Below are 20,413 nucleotides of genomic sequence, written 5' to 3' on the forward strand. Positions count from 1 at the left end.
GACTATGTAGGCGGGCACTCTTCCCTTTAGGCGATACCGCTACATTACACCCAGGCCCTATAAGCATTTTTTTTATAAATTTCCTTACGTCTTAATTGACTGTCACAAGGTAAAATGGTTCGAGTCGATGTTTGGATCTGGAAGAGTACGCACATCCAGTACACTGGAGCTATGCTTGCCGTGAGTGACTTGGAACCCTATTCTTCTATTGAGAAACAACTAAACAGCTTATGCTGGAACGTGGAACTGCAGATGACCTTATTGCGAGCCTCGGCGAAGTTAATCAACCTTAACCCGTTGAGAGATGTTAGATTGTAAAGACTGATGTTTCCGACTGTAGGACAAATTACCGTTCTATTGCTCAACCTGGCGTAAATGTTGCCAAGCATGATTTTTAATTATTCTCGTAAGTAAGTGTTATATTGAAAAACCTCGCCTTTATGCAGATCGCGGTGAGACACTCGATCACAGCCATGAAAAATAGTACTTGAGGCCAACATCTCTCTCGGACTATAAACAAAACGACACTGTAGCTCCGAATTGAACACTGCGGTTGTAAGGCCATGCTTCCTGAATGGGAAAATCCCGCAATATATTAGAAAGCAAGGATATCAAATATTCAGAGTCTACATTTATAGGACATACTAACGTAGTGCCATTGTTCCCATAAGCACGGTACAGATCATACTGGGGACTGTGTGATTTATTGCGTTTGTCCGCTTTAGACCTACCAAATTCAAAAAAAAAAAAAAAAAAAGACATGAGTAACATGTGCTGTGTTTGACTCTACGTATAGCCAGGGTCTGCCTTACAAACAACTGGTGATTCAGAGAGCGGTAGAACCTATGATATTAAAAAACATAGACCCTTGTCTCAACTTAAAGCAAATATTTGTTATGTATTATCTTTTCCATTTTCAGCCCGAATGGATTCACACAAAAGAATATTGGGATCGTGGTTTTGAAGAACGATTCGCGGCTCAAAAGAAAGACTTTAAACGACCGCCGTTAAAGGTGAGTTTTTTGACCTTAATTTGTTTATAAGGCGGACTTCTCATTTGACAAAAACGTTTAATTTAATATTATTCCATCCCTATCTACAGATATTTGTTGTGCCCCATTCGCACAACGATCCTGGCTGGTTGAAGACTTTCGTCAACTATTTCCAAACCGATTCGCGACAAATACTCAATTTGATCATAACAAAAATGCAAGAATACACCGATATGACTTTCATCTGGTCCGAAATAAGTTTCTTACAATTGTGGTGGGATCAAGCGCATCCAACAAAGCAACGCGCGCTCAAAAGACTTATCAAATCTGGACGTTTTGAAATTACTACCGGCGGCTGGGTCATGACAGATGAAGCCAATGTCCATCTCTACGCTATGTTAGATCAGCTAATCGAAGGACATCAATGGCTACGTAATAATTTAAATGTAACACCAACAGTTGGCTGGTCAATTGATCCTTTCGGTCATGGCAGCACTGTACCGTATTTGTTGTCGGTTAGTAATTTTGAAGGTGCGATCATACAACGTATCCACTATGCATGGAAGCAATGGTTTGCGCGCCAACAAAAAGGTGATTTCATTTGGACACCGTATTGGCAGCAGCGTGGCAAAGCGACTACGCAACATGGAAAATTGCTGACACATAATATGCCATTCGATATTTACTCCATTAAAGGTTCATGTGGCCCACATCCGTTTATTTGTTTGAATTTTGATTTTCGTAAAATACCTGGCGAATATACCGAATACTCGGTGAAGGCACAATTCATTACTGATGATAATGTTGAATCTAAAGCACAAGTTTTGTTGGAACAATATTCGCGAACAGCATCACTATTTCCACATAATGTGGCGCTCATACCAGTTGGTGATGATTTTCGTTATAATAAGGAACGTGAAGTTGATCAACAATATATGAATTATAAAAAATTGATCGATCATATAATGGCCAATAAGCGTTTATATAATGTGGATATATCTTTTGGTGAGTTCGCAAAAATGCAATTTTTTTTAATTAACGTAAAAAACCCGTCAAAAGCTTAGCGAAAACTATTACTGTTGAAAGCGCTTAGCTGGCTCGATAATGTATTGGAGTCGCCTCATCATTTTCACAACCTAAGATGAAACATTTGAATTGTTCCAAAACCTACACTGGAGGACATTTTTATACTCAGCTGAGCAGAGCTCACAGAGTATATTAATTTTGTTCGCATAACGGTAATCCGTAACGGCATAAACTAATCGAGATAGATATAGACTTCTATATATCAAAATGATCTGGGCCAAAAAAGAAATTCATTTAGCCATGTCCGTCCGTCTGTCCGTGAACACGATAAATTGAGTAAATTTTGAGGTATCTTGATGAAATTTGGTATGTAGGTTCCTGGGCACTAATATCAGGTCGCTATTTAAAATGAACGAAATGGGACTATAACCGGGCCCACTCTTTCGCTATCGAAAATTTGCAAAACCCGAAAAAGTGCGATAATTCATTACCAAAGACGGATAAAGCGATGAAACTTGGTAGGTGCGTTGACCGTATGACGCAGAATATAAAATTAGTAAAATGTTTGACAGTGGCACCGCCCACTTTTAAAAGAAGATAGTTAAAAAGTTTTGCAGGTTGTAATTTGACAGTCGTTGAAGATATCATGACGAAATTTGGCAGCAACTTTACTCATATTACTACATGTGTGCTTAATAAAAATTAGCAAAATCGGATGACGAACACGCCCACTTTTTAAAAAGAAAATTTTAAGTCAAATTTTAACAAAAAAATGAATATATTTACAGTATATAAGTAAATTATGTCAACATTCAATTCCAGTACTGATATGGTGCAACAAAATACAAAAATAAAAGAAAATTTCAAAATGGGCGTGGCTCCACCCTTTTTCATATAATTTGTCTAGAATACTTTTAATGCCATAAGTCAAACAAAAATTTACCAATCGTTGTGAAATTTGGCAAGGGCATAGCTTCTATGACGATAACTGTTTTCTGTGAAAATGGGCGAAATCGGTTGAAGCCACCACGCCCAGTGTTTATACACAGTCGACCGTCGGTCCTTCCGCTCGGCCGTTAATACGATAACTTGAGCAAAAAATGATATATCTTAACTAAACTTAGTTCACGTACTTATCTGAACTCACTTTATCTTGGTATTAAAAATGGGCGAAATCCAACTATGACCACGCCCACTTTTTCGATATCGAAAAATGAAAAATATGCCATAATTCTATACCAAATAGGAAAAAAGGGATGAAACATGGTGATTGGATTGGTTTTTTGACGCAAAATATAACTTTAGAAAAAACTTTGTAAAATGGGTGTGACACCTACAATATTGTAACGAATTTACTGCAATTCCCCTTATTTGCAATCTTCTGCCAACGTTCGTATCGCTAAACTGTTGAATAAATAACTCCAATATTGAATAATGGAAAAATGACCTTTATTAAAGTACTCCACAATAACACTTATACTTTGCAACGAATAGCTTGTTTAATAACCAACTGATTGCTAGCTCAAATGAAACTGATTTACAGCGCCTCTACATCTGTCGCCTTTTATACTCTTTGATTTTAACATTCGCATCTTCTAGTCGCTTCGAGAATCTACTAGTCCAGCAGCTCTCAAACTTCTCAGCTGTAACTACAATTGCACAATTTTATAGTTTTTCTTATTGCATACTTATAGGAGTATCTCAGATATATGCATGTGTTAGTGCATTGACTCTCCGCTGCTCGTATACGTACATGGTACATATATGTAGACGCAGTTATTGTTTCGTTTATGTAGATACATAATGATTGAATTATTGATGTGCATTCACGTCACTGCTTAGAGACGGCAGCACTCCTTAGTTTTGCTAATATTCGTAACACTGCCCTACACCTAAGTCTGATCGTCCCGATCAGACAAATCTCTCGATCTAAACGCTGCTAGCATCGCCAAATGTACCACTCTTCTACTCCGTGGTTTATCAATGCTTTGTATGCGGTAGATGGTATCACTGATCTTCTTCACAACCTTGTACGGGCCTTCCCAACTGCACCGAAATTTGGATGGAACACCTTTCCGCCGGTGAGGGTTGTATAACAGTACCAAATCTCCCTCCCGGAAACCTTCCGAATTATTTTCCTTGCCGTACCTGTGTACTCATTATCCTGGATCGTTCCCTCGCACTCTGTTGCTCGGCCAATGAAGAACTACTTCGCAGAGCTTGCACTGGACGGATTTGCTTTGCATAATCAGTATCGTTCCCACGTTTCCCCGAAGTAGTGCGCTCTGGCTTGAAACTACCCTCGCATTCTTTCTCGGAAATTCGTTGCTTCGTTTTCCTGCGTCTTTTAGGTTTTGTCAATGCCAGTGTTTCTCCCGCAGGTACTTTTGATTTTGATTTTCGTGGTCTTTGCCGAGTCTTTTCCACCAGTACCCGATTACTGTTGAACCCTTTTTCCAAACTAAAGTTGAGTGGTATGTCCTGGTTCTTATAGCGCATAATTTTTCTCCGCATATCGATCCTGATGTCATGGTCAACCAAGAAGTCCACACCCAATATGACTTCATCAACGATCTCCGCCACAACGAATTTGTGTAGAACCATGACTTTTCCAATTAATACCTCACATACCACTTCGCCTTGGACTTGATTATACTCGCCTGTGACCGTACGCAACCTTGCTCCAGGTAATGACTTTACTCTCCTGTAGACCAAATCAGATCGAATCAAGGAATGAGATGCCCCCGTATCTACAGTCAGTACACGCTCTTTACCATCCACATTCCCTCTGATGGTAAGACTGCTTGATTTCCTTCCAATCTGCGACACAGATATCACAGGACATTCAATAGCCGGGGCAAGTTTTCGTTCTTTACATCCGACACGCTCTTGCTCATTTCCGCCAGCTTTGCGTTTACGGCCACCCACATTGTTGGAACTATTAGGACCAAGATCGCAATGACGTGTAATGTGACCTGGGTTGCCGCACTTGAAACATTTAATAACTCCGGCATTCTTCTGTTGAGATCCCTTCAGTGCTTCCAAAATTGTGCCTACCCACTCTGGCCTTTCTACTTCCACACGGCGTGCTTTGAAAACTGGCTTACACAGAAGCGACGCTGTTTCCTGAATCAGAGCATGCGATACCGTTTCAGCAAATGTTAGTTTTGGATTCGCATATGTAGCCCGCTTCGTTTCCACATCTCGTATGCCATTTATAAAGCTCTGAATCTTTACCCTTTCAGTGTATTCCACGGGTGCATCCGCATTCGCTAAATGTGCTAGCCTTTCAATATCCAACGCAAACTCTTGCAATGTTTCACCAGGCCTCTGGAATCGGTTCAGCAACTCCATTTGGTATATCTGTCTCCTATGCTCAGTTCCGTATCGTCTCTCTAGAGCGCTCATCAATGTTTCGTAGTTGCTCCGCTCTCCCTCGGGAATAGTCTGTAGGATTTCAGCAGCAGATCCTTTCAATGCCACGAATAGTGCAGCAACTTTATCTTCCGCACTCCAGTTGTTCACTGCTGCGGTCTTCTCAAACTGAATCTTAAACACCTGGAAAGGAACAGAGCCGTCAAAAGTTGGAGTTTTTACCTTCGTATTGCTTGCTGAAACAACTGGGCGAATTAGTTGCAATTCCTGTATACGACCTCTCAAAGCATCCACCTCTGCCTCGAATTTTTCTTCAAACTGCGTTATTTTCTTGTCCATACGCGCTTCGAGTTTTAATGATATACGTGCCTCTTGCTCTTTCAGTTGTGTTTCCATTTTTGATGTAATCTGTGTCGACATTTCTGAAATACGTGTCTCCTGTGATTCCAGCTGGGATGCCATATATGTCTTCTGCTCTTCCAGTTGAGATGACATTTGCGACGACATTTCGGATATACGTGTCTCCTGTGCTTCCATCTTGGATGTTATACGTGCCTCCTGCGATTCCAATTGAGATGACATGTTGGTGGATATTTGTGATGACATTTCGGACATTTGTGCCGATATTGCAGCCAATATCGCAGCCAATATCATGTTCAAGTCTGTGTTCGCCATTGTCTGCGGTGTTTCATTTTTCTCCTCCAATTTTGTTGTCTCATCGCCATCAAGATGAAAGACATACTCTTCCACGTCAATTCCTTCTAATTCCATTGCCTCTCGTAGCCGTGCTTGAAGTTCGATATTATTGCCGGTTGTATTTAATCCACGGTTCTCCAACTCCTTTTTCAGTTGCTGGATCTTCAATTCACTCAATTTTGCCATGTCCAAGTTGTCCTCTGGAATTTATTCAACAATTCCTCTTCTGACACCAATTGTAACGAATTTACTGCAATTCCCCTTATTTGCAATCTTCTGCCAACGTTCGTATCGCTAAACTGTTGAATAAATAACTCCAATATTGAATAATGGAAAAATGACCTTTATTAAAGTACTCCACAATAACACTTATACTTTGCAACGAATAGCTTGTTTAATAACCAACTGATTGCTAGCTCAAATGAAACTGATTTACAGCGCCTCTACATCTCTCGCCTTTTATACTCTTTGATTTTAACATTCGCATCTTCTAGTCGCTTCGAGAATCTACTAGTCCAGCAGCTCTCAAACTTCTCAGCTGTAACTACAATTGCACAATTTTATAGTTTTTCTTATTGCATACTTATAGGAGTATCTCAGATATATGCATGTGTTAGTGCATTGACTCTCCGCTGCTCGTATACGTACATGGTACATATATGTAGACGCAGTTATTGTTTCGTTTATGTAGATACATAATGATTGAATTATTGATGTGCATTCACGTCACTGCTTAGAGACGGCAGCACTCCTTAGTTTTGCTAATATTCGTAACAATATTAAGTAGAAGAAAATGAAAAACTTTCGCAGGGCGAAATCAAAAGCCCTTGGAATTATGGCAGGAATACTGTTCGTGGTATTACATGTATAAATAAATTTAGGGTACCCAACAGATGACGTTCTGGGTCACCCTGATCCAAGCTTTGGTCAATATCTCGAAGGGCTACTCCCTTTTAAAACTTCATTAATACCTTCAATTTGATACCCATATCGTACAAACACATTCTAGAGTTACCCCTGGTCTACCTAAGGTCCACTCTCTTTTAAAATATTCTTTATACCTTTCATTTGATACCCATGTCATACAAACACATTCCAAGGTTACCCTAAGTTCATTTTCCTACATGGTGGTTTTCCCTTATTTGACAAAGGATGAAGGAAAATAGTTCCAAAAAACGTCACGTGGTCTACAATGTCGGACTCATATCGGACTCATAATTAAGAGCGCTTCGAAAATATTTCAGGGGTGATTTAAAAGAAAATTATAAAGAAATGCGTTCAAATTTAACCAATTAAATTTAAAAATATTGAAAAAAAAACATTCGAATAAAACGAATTTATAACTGAAGAAAGATAGCAAAGGCAAGTTGCTCCACTTTTTAGTATTACCATTTGTATGTATCCATGAAAAAGACAATTTTGTCTCCAAAGCTCTCAGCTGAGTATATAATGTTCTTTTACATCCGAACTTAGCCTTCCTTACTTGTTTTCCGTTCTGATTCCCTTCGTCCACGCAGACAATTAATTCATTTCAAATCAATTTCTCACCGAATGAACTTAAAGAAGAGCAAAAGGTTCATGTCCTTGACCTCGGCAAACCTTAAGAAAAATCAACTCACAGCAATCTGCGTCCTTTTTCCACGCTATCGACAGATAAAATATTTCGGAGCCCTTATTGCCCATCTTGTCTGAAATTTCGTTACGCTCTATGTTGCTGTGCTCAGAGACCCATTCAACCTTGTCAAGATGTGCCAGCACAATTTAAAGCTTATGAAACACAATTGTTTATTGAGGCGAGGTTCTGGCGACCCGAAGCTCCTCACGGAAAAAAGGGGTGGGAAAACCAAATCGTTCCAGATATGTTGGGGCTAGTATGCTAATGGCGCTAATTTCCGGAGCGCAATGGACCATCAACATCGATAAAACTCCTCAAAACCTTTGGGTAGTCTCCGTATCTTATATATTATTTCTAATTGCTATTTTTATGTACAGGTCCCTTTTCGCTCTTATTTGGAATCCAAATCTATAAATAAAGTTTTGGTTGTAAAGATGGGGACTCGTGCTATTAGCGAGCTTTGGAAATTATTAGTCGTAGTGCTTTGGTTTACCTATATTTTATTATTGTGAGCACACAGAGAAATCTATCTACTATGGCACTATTGTGAATATTTGGTTATAACTGCATATATACTGCATTACCGGCAGTCGCCAACATTCGCCAGATGGCAGCGCGTTTATAGATGTTTGATTGATAACCGGCAATTGCTAACATTCGCCAGATAGCTGCGATTTCTGTTGATATTTGATATGGGACTTTTATATTTGTTGCGCAAGATGCGCACGGGACCGGCTCGTCTATACAAAAAGAAGAAGAACAAAAGTCCATTTTTTATCTAACCACTTCCACCAGACGCGTTAGTATCGGGCGGATAATCGTGTTGCAGATGCCATGGATGATATATGTCGACAATCCATTTTATTCCTTAGTACCTTTTTGCAGATGAAGCACGTTCTCAGAATTTTATTTGGCCTCTCCTCAACATTTCATTTTCCAGCTTAATTAAGCCGAGCTTCGGGGGGATATTAAAAGTTGTATCGTTCAGTTTCAGCAAATTTAAGCAGATCATCAGGGCAAGCTCCGTTTTAGTGTGATTCATCCCCAACCAGTTTTGTTCTTATGTGTTCATCAGCAATTAAGTAAAAGGTTAACTTTGTCAGTTTTTGCAATTAAAACTCCCACTATTTTCTACCATGCTGGTGTTTAACAACCAATAAATGGGGTTCCGGGTTCGTTTCACCGGCGTTTTGCATCATGGCTAGTATCTCCCATCCGGCCCCGCAGATTTGAAAGGCTCGAATAATTTTATAGCCCATAATGTTTTTCCTTGTCAACGATGCTTATCGCGTCGGCTTGCGGAGAGCCAGCCCGGCTTTCTGGAATAGTGACATTCGCCGGATTTACACTCCCCAAAAAGTGTGTTTCCCTCAAAACATCAAAGTTCCCTGGCTGTAGATTGGTCATTAGCTATAAAACCCTCATACCTTAAGTGAACGTGAATAAATGTTCCAGATAAGTCACTTGGAGCCAGCCACCTCTCAGGCTGACTTAATTTGCGTAGCTCAAGAATAATTTATTATATAGTCAGTGAAGTTCTGATTAATCCATAGATGCAAAAGGCCTTAAGATACATAGGCTGAAATACGATATAGAACATTTGACTCAGAGGTGAAGTTAAGCACAGCACTATATTTTATCGGACCTGTGAGAACATCTACGCTCTGACTACTTAACTCAGACATCCACTGGGAGACTGTGCTTCCAGACACTTAACTTACGGGGCTCTTCATGATAGTTTAAGACTCCACTTGAAGTGAGAGCGAATATGGTGAGCGAGTAAGACGGATAAACACACAGCTACAGCTTTTCCCTTAAAACAAATTTCGATATTTACTTGAACTTTACAACTCATTTTTTTTTTCTTTTCAACAGGCACACCCCGCGATTATTTTAATGAAATACGCCGACGTACCACCTCATTTCCCACGCTCAAAGGTGATTTCTTTGTCTACTCAGACATCTTCTCCGAAGGACGTCCCGCCTATTGGTCTGGCTATTACACAACACGTCCGTTTTATAAACTACTCAGCGCTGATTTGGAGCATAATTTACGTGCTGCTGAAATACTCTTCACGATCTCCTACAATACTGCACGACAGCAGCGGCATGCCAATGCCATAAAAATCTTCGAAAAAAATTATGAAAAAATGATACACGCTCGTCGTAATCTTGGACTCTTCCAACATCATGACGCCATTACAGGTACTTCAAAAGCGGCAGTGATGCGTGATTATGGTATGCGGCTATTTGAAAGCATACAAGATGTGGTTAAGATGCAAGAGTCGACAATTGAGATGCTCTTACAAGATGGCAGTGCAAGGCATAATTTCCTTTTGAGTGAATTGGAACGTGATAATTTCAGTAAATTGGCAAGAAAGACACCAATTCCTTTGGGTGGTAATGGCAATATTGATGATTTTGTTGATGATTTGACTGCAAACGCTGGCACTGCTTCATTTGTGATTTTTAATTCGTTGGCGCAAAAACGTTTGGAAGTAATTACGTTGCGATCGCCAGTACCGAATGTTAAAATTGTTAATGAACGTGGTGAGGAAATACGTCTAATGCAAATCAATCCAGTTTGGAATATAACCGATGCTTATGAAATGGGTTTGGGTGGGGGTATGGCTGCGAATAGTGGTACGGCGCATATACGTGTATCGACGCGGCAATATGAGGTGATGTTCGTTGCTGAATTGGATGCGCTCTCTCTGGCGACTTATAATATAGTAGTGGTAGATGAAAAAAACTTTAGTCATCCAACAATGGCAACAATTTATTGTGATGGTTGTACAGATGCATCAGCAACAACTGCAAATATCAGTACGGAATTTATAGTGCGTGCTAAACCATCCGGTAAGAAAATTATTTGGCTTATCGGCTGCTCCATCTTGGTTGCCGTTTGGAAAACATTTTATTTTATAGTTTGTTAAAAAAGTTTTAACTAAGAATTGATTTTCTTTCTATCTCAATATCAAAGCTAAGTTGACTTTGAACTAAATTTCTTCAGAGAGGACGTTTTCGAACCGTCACCGGTATAGTGTTTTAAATTACTCGGTACACTCAATATTCGAAATTCAACCACCATATGGATCTTGGAACAACCTGTTGGATCGGTTTCGAATCCATTTTGAGTTTCAAACTGTTTAGGCTTTAAATGTAACTTCGACTTTAACTTAGCTTTCGGCTACTAAGGGGAATATGTCATCATATCTCGACTGCCGTTTCGAAAACGCCTTATCTCAGAATATTTTTTCAAAAACATCCTTTATCAGGATTCCGCTGAAAAACGCCCTATCTATCGTTGAAATGTATTGAATTTTTGCTAAGATAGGGCATTTTAAAACCAAATCTGCGATGGGGCTTTCTTCAACCGAATTCTAAAATAAAAAGTCTGAATCGGGCTATTTACACTTTAAACGTATACATAAAATAAAAATAAAGATGGATTGCACAGTGTCTGATTTCGAGTCTGGTATCGGTCGGGTTTTGATTCCGAATTACGTTCAGTTTAGGGTTTGCTTTCGGTTTTGGTTCTGGTTTTGTGTCAGTGCCGGCTTCGGCTTCAGATCTGGCTCCGGTGTTGGTCCACAGTTCGAATTCGGTAAAGTTCCGGTTTGATTTCGAATGCGTTTTTTGCTTTAGTTCCGGGCTAGGTTACAGCTACGGTTTCTATAGTTTAAGTTTTCGGTTTTGGATTCAGTGTCAAATTCGATCTAGTTTCGAGTTCAGCTCCGGTTTCGTTCCGAATTCGGTCAAGTTTTGGTTTCGATTTCAGTTTCGTTTAATTCTAAATTTGGTACAGTTTAGGATTCGGCCGCTGTTTCGGCTTTGAGTTTGGTTTTTATTTCGCTTCCGGTTTCGGCCCGGTTCATTTTTCGATTTTTTCCTTTCCTTTTCATCCTATTTTTGTTGTTGTTGTAGCGATAAGGTTGCTCCACGGAGACTTTGGGGAGTGTTATCGATGTGATGGTCCTTTGCCGGATACAGATCCGGTACGCTCCGGTAACACAGCACCATTAAGTTGCTAACCCGACCATCTCGGGAACGATTTATATGGCCACATTAAACCTTCAGGCCATCCCTCTCTCCCCACCCCCAAGTTCTATGAGGAGCTTGGGGTGGCTAGAGCCTCGTCTGTTGGTGAAACAGGATTCGCCGCATATAGGTGAGGCAACAATTGGGTTTGGAGAAGCTATATATTGCGCTGGCAACCTGAAAGGTTGCGCTACACAGCCCCTTGAATCTGGTATTTTAGTTGCCTCTTACGACAGGCATACTTACCGCGGGTATATTCTGACCCGCTGGGGGACATCCTCTTCTTCTTTTTCCCTCTTGTCTTCCATTTCATTTCTTCTGATTCAACTTTTTTCGCTTTCTTTGCTATACATTCCATGCCACTTTTTTCCCCTCCCTTCCTCTACTCTCCTTTTCTCTCCTCTCCTCTCCTTTTCTCTCCTCTCCTCATCCTTACATTACTTTATTTATATTTCCTTTCCTTTATTTTATCCCTCTTTCCTTTTCTTTACTTTGATTCCTCTTCTTGTTTCCCATCTTTCTGCACCTACTTTTTACTTTTCCCTCATCATTATTTATTCTTGGATTTTGTTTTTCTGATTTCGTTCATTCCCATTAATTGATTTGTTCTCACATTACACTTACGTTCTGGGTTCCCCCCATACCGTGAGCAAAAATGCCAACACATCCAAAGTGATACAAAAAATCTTCTCTTCTCTCACACAGGTGACATTCAACTGGAAAATAACTTTATGCTTCTTCTTTTTGATCAAAAGAGCGGTTTCCTCAAAACCATCACACGTAAGCAGCGAAACGAGCAGGCCCTCAAACCAATGCAATGCGCTATAAAATTCGCGGCTTATCGTAGTGCACAATTTCACTCGGGCGCATATCTTTTCAAAACTGATCCCGAACAAAATGAAGCCGAAAAAGATGTACTCGATCAATATGAAGATGTACGAATTATTATCTCATCCGGTACAATTGCTAGTGATGTTACCGTTATTTATGGCCCATTCCTAGCGCATACTGTACGCATTTTCAAAACGCATACACACATCGATGCAGCTCTATATATTGAGAATGATATAGATTTTGAACCACCACCAAAGAATCGCGAAACTGAGCTATTTATGCGTTTTGTCACAGATGTTGATAATATTATAACGGTACGACGTGATGATGTACTGAAGGAGAGAGATGCAGTGGCCGAGTTGCCGGTGTTTTACAGTGACCAAAATGGTTTTCAATATCACAAGTAAGTGGAGTGGAATAACTTGAGTTAACGCACATAATTAAGTAGGTTTTTTTGCTGTATTATTATTGTTATTAATCTTCTTCCATCTCATACAGGCGCATTAAAGTTCCTGCTATTGGCATTGAGGGCAACTACTTTCCCATCACAAGCGGTGCATTCATACAAGACTCTCGCGTACGTTTCACATTGTTAACAACACATGCGCAAGGTGCTGCCTCTTATGAACCCGGACAATTGGAAGTAATGCTTGATCGGCGTACACTCTATGATGATTATCGTGGCATGGGTGAGGGTATTGTCGATAGCCGTTTGACACGTCACAAATTTTGGATACTCATTGAAGATATGCCAACCAAAATGGAAAACGCTTATCAATTACCCAGTTTACTTGCCAATCAATTGGCGAATAGTTTACGCTATCCACCGAATCTATATTATGTTGAAACATTTGATGCGCCAGCTGTAAAATTGAAGACAAAAGCTAAGCTACTTGATCATGGTGGCAGTGCGGCGCTGCCTTGTGATGTGCATTTGTTAAATTTACGTACACTCTCCGAAGAGCAATTACAACTATTTCCATCTGCTTCAGCGTTGATGGTGTTACATCGCCAGGGTTATGATTGTGCAATTGGGCAAAATATAGATATTACGCGCATATGCCCCGCCGATACAGCTGCAGTTGGTTTAGGGCAAATGGGATTTAATAAACTTAGAATTGCGCGTTTAGAAACGACGAGCTTGACGGGTATGCTGCATGAGGGAGAACGTAAATGTTTGAACTCATTCGCCGAAATAACGCTGAATCCTATGGAACTGCGCACCTTTAATGTGACGTTTAAATTTTAAATGGCAAACTTAGTTTGAGTTGATGAGTCAGTTTGATGAGGTAGTTTTTTTTGTGTTTTTCTGAATGTGAAATAATTAACAATATTGTAATTGTTACCCATATACGTGTGTTCTCCAAGAACTTTCCTTAAAATTCTGAGATGGGATATTTTTGATAAAAACTAAAAAAAAATGTTTTCTTCCAACAAAATCGGGCATTTCAAAACAGCCTTGCGGAAGACAAAGACTTGAAAGTTATATTTTGTTTACTGCGCTACCATACCAACTTTGCATAAACTGCCTTAAGACTTTCCTATTTGCAACAAAACAATCTCAAAAGACAAACTAAAATTTAAGTTTCAAAATAACTTCCATCCCATTGTATTACAGCTAAATTAAAATGAAATCAAAGGGATATTCAAAATGCTTTGAATTACATTTCGACAGCTGAGTGGAATATCACCTTTTTTCCGCTGACGTTTTGAAAACACCCCATCTCACAAAATTTTTAAATAACGCTCTATCTCAGAGCTCGGCTGTATATAGTTTCTCCAACCCAATTGTCAACCCCACCTTCGAATCCCGTTTCACTAACAGACAAGGCTCTGGCGACCCCAAGCTCCTCATGAAGGTTTAATGTGGCCATATAAATCGTTCCCTAGATGGTCGGGCCAACACCTTAATAGTGCTGTGTTACCGGAGTGTACCGGATCTGTATCCGGCAAAGGACCATCACATCAATAACACTCCTCATAGCCTTCGGGGAGAAACCTTATCGCTACAACAACAACAACATATCGCTTTTTTTTAAATCTGAAATAGGGTGGTTTTGAAAAATATTCGCAGATACCCTGAGGTGGCAGCCGAGATAGAGGTATATTCCACTCAGCCGTCGATATATAATTCTTATGTACGTATATATTTGTGGTCACAAGTCATAATCACCTAAGGCGATATAGGATGAATCACAAAATTAGTTTTTGATAGCATTTTAGATCTATTAAATAAACACTAACGATTTCAAATTTTAATAATGTATAACGGTCCATATTTAGACTAATGAATTTGAATGATATTTGCGTATATTTGACTTTTAGATTTGAAGCGTTTAGCTTAGGCTGTTATGACTTGTGACGACAAATATGTATCTTACTTAGTAATACAAAAAAGTCTAAAAAAGTATATGTCTTAAAAACATTATTTTTTTTTTTACCTAAAATTTATTTTGCATTTGTAACCACTACAAGTACAGTAACCATTCCGCAGCTACATACAAACACTATTTTAAATATACAAATATTTCTTGATTTTATCTTTTCTCGAATACGCTTACAATAGTTAAGTAAATTATTTTAACAATGTACAAATCATTTTAGCTATTTACAAAAGACGAATGCAAGCAAACGAAGAAATTAGCAATTAATTTGTTGTATAGTAATAATATTTAGTTACCAATATATTTAAGTTGACAATTTTAAAGCCAAACAAGTAAGGACGGGACTGTCTTCGGCTGTGCCGAAGACTTCATACCTTTCATGAATGGGGCTGAACAATAATCTTATCCCGTTCGTAATCTCCAAATAATCGGATGTATAAGATAAGAAATATATAGATGTACATGCCTAAATGATTTTTAAGATAAATATAAAATAAAAAATGGCAAAAAACCCCCTTATCTGAACGATCGGTTGTATGGGATATATATTATATATAGCTCCGATCGAAATTATTTTTACAGGAAATCTTCTATGATATATTAGAATATATATCACCAAGTTTCACGGTTTTATATTGCAAACTAAGGGAGAAATGGCCAAAAATCTTTCTATCTGAACGATCGGTTGTATGGGGTAGGTATATACTATATACATATAGCTCCGATCGAAATGATTTTTTCATGAAATCTTCTACGATATATTAGAATAAATATCACCAAGTTTAACGTTTTTATATTGGAAATTAAGGGAGAAATTGCCAAAAATCTTTCTATCTGAACGATCGCTTGTATGGGATATATATTATATATAGCTCCGATCGAAAAGATTTTTACAGAAAATCTTCTATGATATATTAGAAAGAATATCACCAAGTTTAACGTTTTTATATTGGAAATTAAGGGAGAAATGGCCAAAAATCTTTCTATCTGAACGATCGGTTGTATGGGATATATACTATATATAGCTCCGATCGAAATGATTTTTACAGAAAATCTTCTATGATATATTAGAATATATATCACCAAATTTCACGTTTTTATATTGGAAATTAAGGGAGAAATTGCGAAAAATCTTTCTATCTGAACGATCGGTTGTATGGAATATATATTATATATAGCTCCGATCGAAATGATTTTTACAGAAAATCTTCTATGATATATTAGAATATATATCACAAATTGCGGCAGGAATGACCAAAATCGTCTTATCTGAACGATCGGCTGTATGGGAGATATATGTTATAGTGGTCCGATCCTACCGGATCCGACGAATGTCTAATATAATACAAAAATACATCCCTGTGCCAAATTTCATTGAGATAGCTCAAAATTTGAGGGACTAGTTTGCGTTCAAACAAACAGACGGACGGACAGACGTACAGACGGACGGACATAGCTATATCAACTCAGTTCGTCGCCCTGATCAATTCGGTATACTTAATGGTGAGTCTATCTTCTATATATCTCAACTTTACAAACATCGGACCAAAGTTAATATACCATTTCATGTTCATGAAAGGTATAAAAATTATGCTGACCTAACATAGAATTCATACTAGGCTTTGTTTTGCGCTCAGAAGTTACAGCTATGATGGTACATTTAGGTTAGGTTAGGTTGAACTGGCCGATCCATGGGGACCTCACATAGACTGAATAAGTCCGTAGTGTTACCATAAGTTTGTTTTAACGACCAAACTGAAAAACCCTATCAAAAACCAGGATCTATGTTATATAATAACTCCGTTCTCTTGGCAAATACTAGAAGCTTCCTAGGACTTAAGCCACTTGCTGCTTCTAGATCTGACAGCTGTATCACTCCTAATAGCTGTAGTCTTAGCCTGGCAAGCACAGGGCACGAGCACTGAACGAGCTCGATGGTTTCCTCCTCCAGCCCGCACTTCCTACATCTGCTATCACTGGCCAAGCCTAATTTAAAGGCATGTGACGCCAGAAGGCAGTGTCCAGTCAGAATACCCGTCATGAGTCTACAGTCCTCTCTTTTTAATGATAGAAGCAACTTTGTTAGTCTAAGCTTGTTAGACCTACACATAATCTTCGACACTTTGCAGCCCCGCGCTTGAACCCACGCCTTTCCTGCTTGGTCGATCATGTGCACCTCTCGCCTTCGCTTAATCTCGCCCAATCTAATTGGGACATCTACGGAGAAAACTTCAAGGGATGCGCCCTTTTTAGCTAGTTCACCGCTTTTTCCTAGTTCACCGCTTTTTCATACCCATATGCCCTGTGACCCAATATAGATGTATGCTTCTTCTCCCTGTCCCGATTCTCTCCAGGGACTGTTTACACTCTAACACGCATTTAGATGCTGTGCTATGCGAGATTATTGCCTTAATTGCCGCTTGACTGTTAATATAAAAGTTAACACGATTGCAGCTTGGGCTATTTTCTTCCAGGGTTTCTACTGCTTTGGTTGCGGCTACTATTTCCGCTTGGAAAACGCTACAGTAATCCGGCAGCCTGTAGGATATGTTTATTTCCTGATCAGCAGAGTATACCGCAGACCCTACTCCTTTCACTACTTTGGAACCATCTGTGTACACATGTATCGCATCGTCCGCCATTTGAGCACCCTTGCGCCAACCATCCACCTCTATTGTGGCCTTAAGATCGCCATCGAAGCGCAGATAGGGAATCAGGTAGTCTGTTCGTCTTGTACATTTAGTATTCGAAGCATTTCTGACTTCGAAAGGGATTTGAAGTACTGCAAAAACTTCTTCGTGAACGCATGTATAGAATGAATTATATTATACGAATTATAAAATATTGACATAATTTCTTAAAGCTCGATTAAAAACCAATCAACGGCTATCTCTGTCGAACATTATTTTGTACAAATTTCCGTCTCTATTTTTAAACTCTCGCAATAGAACAAGTATTATACAATATTAATTAACTATTTATTTTAAGTTAAATCTTTGTTTCCAAAAGTAATCTTTATTACCAGCTGATATTTGTATTTTGTGAAATTACTGAAAAGCTATATTAAAGCTTAACCACTGTGGAGCAGCTTTTATTGCCATTCATAATTCATCAAAAATAAATTAAATGTAATCCCACAAGGGTAAAAAATCTTATTTTAACTCGTTTCTTCCACTTCGTCAAGTCTTTTAAAGCATTCACAGGAATTTGAGTGAAAAATTTATATGAAGCTGTATTATAATTTAAAGCAAACGAATGTGGAATCTTCATAAAATTTTTTTAAACGAGTTTTTAATCACAATGTTAACAGCCCATCTATAAAATTCACATATCGACGGCTGAGTGAAATATCACCCTATTTCGGCTACCATTTCGAAAACACCCTATTTCATTATTCGGCTGAAGAACTCCTTAATACAGAATTTGTTTCAAAAACGCTCTATCTCACAATTGTGTTCTTAAACGCCCAAGCTAATGCAAAAAGTGTAGTAAATTCAAGCTTAGATAGGGCGTTTTTGAAAAAAATTTCAGATAGGGGTTATCAACGAAGGTGGTTTTGAAACAAACTCTGAATTAGAGCGTTATTTAAAAGTTTTTTTGAGTTCGGGCGTTTTCGAATGAGCAGCCGGGATGGGGTGATATTCCACAAGAGCAGTTGATATATTTTACAATTTTTTTTTTAGCTGATATCTTTTGACTACAATTAAATTTTCATATCATTCGCTATAACCACCTTTTTATGATATAAGATGTAAATATATTTTGTTCCACTCCACTCAGGTAGTAATTTAATATTTTAAGCAATTTTTATAATATGACTTGTATGAAAAGTGGGCAGCATTTGAGCGTTTTAAAGACATATGTATGTATGTATTTTTTGAAAACAACAATAAATAATAAGTAAAAATTTACAAAAATATAAATCACTTAATTAAGCAAAAACTACAATGGTATGATAATGACAAACAGAAACACAAAACGCAAAAATGTAGAAAAACTTAGAATAGTCAAAATGAGTAAATATAGGCAGCAATCTTACAAATGCATAGATGATTTTAGTGAAATACACCCCACGCACTATTAATAAGTTTAGTAGTAATAATATTATTTACATATATATACTTGCATGTAAATGTAATCTAGACATACCTAATGCCTAAATATTTACATGAATGTTAATTAAGCAAACAACAAAAAGTGTAAGAAAATTTTAGGGTAAGCTGAATCATTTGCTAGCTGATTATTGCGCTTGCTTATGATAAAGAGAATGTCAGGTTATTTTCGTAAATGTTTTTGAAAAAAAAACTTTCTCTTACTGAATGTGCTCTCATTTTTAAATTTGGCCTATTGAACTTGTATCATCTTTATTGTAAGCGAAAAGAGAGTTTGTTTGTTTGTTTGTTTGTAGTTTTAAGTTGCTTCCATTCATTTATTTGAATGAAAGACTACCTAGGCCCGACTTACTTAGAAGCTATAACGCCATGACTAATTCTTATTTTATGAAATCTTTCAGATGTCTAGCTTGGTTTCTTTAAAAGAAGTTTGATGTCTTCAGATTGCTGTACAGTTGCTCCACCAATACACAGGTAATACACTAAGGCCAGAACCATGTGCGTAATTGAGGCCACTATATATTTTGATATATTCTTATTTGGTGGTTTACTCCAAGTATGATAAATGCTTTTAATTTAACTTTTTGTCACTTCGATTTCCGCACTATCCGCCATTTTATTCTCAACCACATGAATAGCGTCCTTTTATAGCACGCGGTTGAGTTGTGGGGAAAAACGAACTTGACGCGACGACGTTACAAAAGGAAGTGGGAAAAGAGAGTTCGGTCGATCAGTAAGCAGCTGTTAGGCTCGCTGAATGCTCGTAGGCATCTATTTCGTTGTCAAATGGGTTTGAGATAGAGCTTGCAAATATTCGTGTGAATATAACTTTGTCACAGCTACTGAAAAATCACACTAAGTTACAGCGACTGCTTGGAAAATTCAAACGGGACTTATTCGACTGTGACAGCATCTGTTACCGTTCCCAATCACCCCTACTAAATATTGCAATCACAAACTCAAACATAGCTCTCGTTACAGGTATAATTGGCTGCAATGCTACGAACGTCTGAGCAAGTTACTTAAACTGCGATTGAATAGCACGAGAGGTGCTTGAAAAAAATACAGACTGATTGCCCACAGTCGACATCTACTATCAAATCAATGGCCGCAGTAGCAGTAATGTTATGTACATACTTATGTGCTTTTGGGGCGTTTGCAGATGATGTTGTGTAGGATATTACTGCGACATCAAGTGCAATTTATGTATTGAAAGCAGATATACCATGCGCAATAGTTGGACTATGCTCTAGTAGCAAGACGCTTTGAGCTCGTTAAGTCTCATCTTCTAACTGTACATTTTACCTGACCTGAGACTCCGTTTAGCATAGCTTCAAG

General features: G+C 38.4%; 1 protein-coding gene across 7 annotated transcripts in view; it reads left to right on the forward strand.

Annotated features, from left to right (window-relative positions):
* alpha-Man-IIb (alpha-Mannosidase class II b) overlaps nucleotides 1–20,413 on the forward strand; it is a 157,438-nt gene that overhangs the window by 97,797 nt on the left and 39,228 nt on the right. For all 7 annotated transcript variants that reach the window (XM_067782746.1, XM_067782764.1, XM_067782773.1 and 4 more), the window contains 5 exons: nucleotides 921–1,013; nucleotides 1,103–1,997; nucleotides 9,580–10,563; nucleotides 12,451–12,982; nucleotides 13,078–13,868. In XM_067782746.1, the coding sequence (XP_067638847.1) occupies nucleotides 921–1,013; nucleotides 1,103–1,997; nucleotides 9,580–10,563; nucleotides 12,451–12,982; nucleotides 13,078–13,828 (3,255 nt within the window). In that variant the 3' untranslated portion in view covers nucleotides 13,829–13,868. The remainder of the gene's footprint in view (nucleotides 1–920; nucleotides 1,014–1,102; nucleotides 1,998–9,579; nucleotides 10,564–12,450; nucleotides 12,983–13,077; nucleotides 13,869–20,413) is intronic.

This window comes from Eurosta solidaginis, chromosome 1 (genome assembly GCF_040869045.1).
Source record: "Eurosta solidaginis isolate ZX-2024a chromosome 1, ASM4086904v1, whole genome shotgun sequence".
NCBI classification, from domain to species: Eukaryota; Metazoa; Arthropoda; class Insecta; order Diptera; family Tephritidae; genus Eurosta; species Eurosta solidaginis.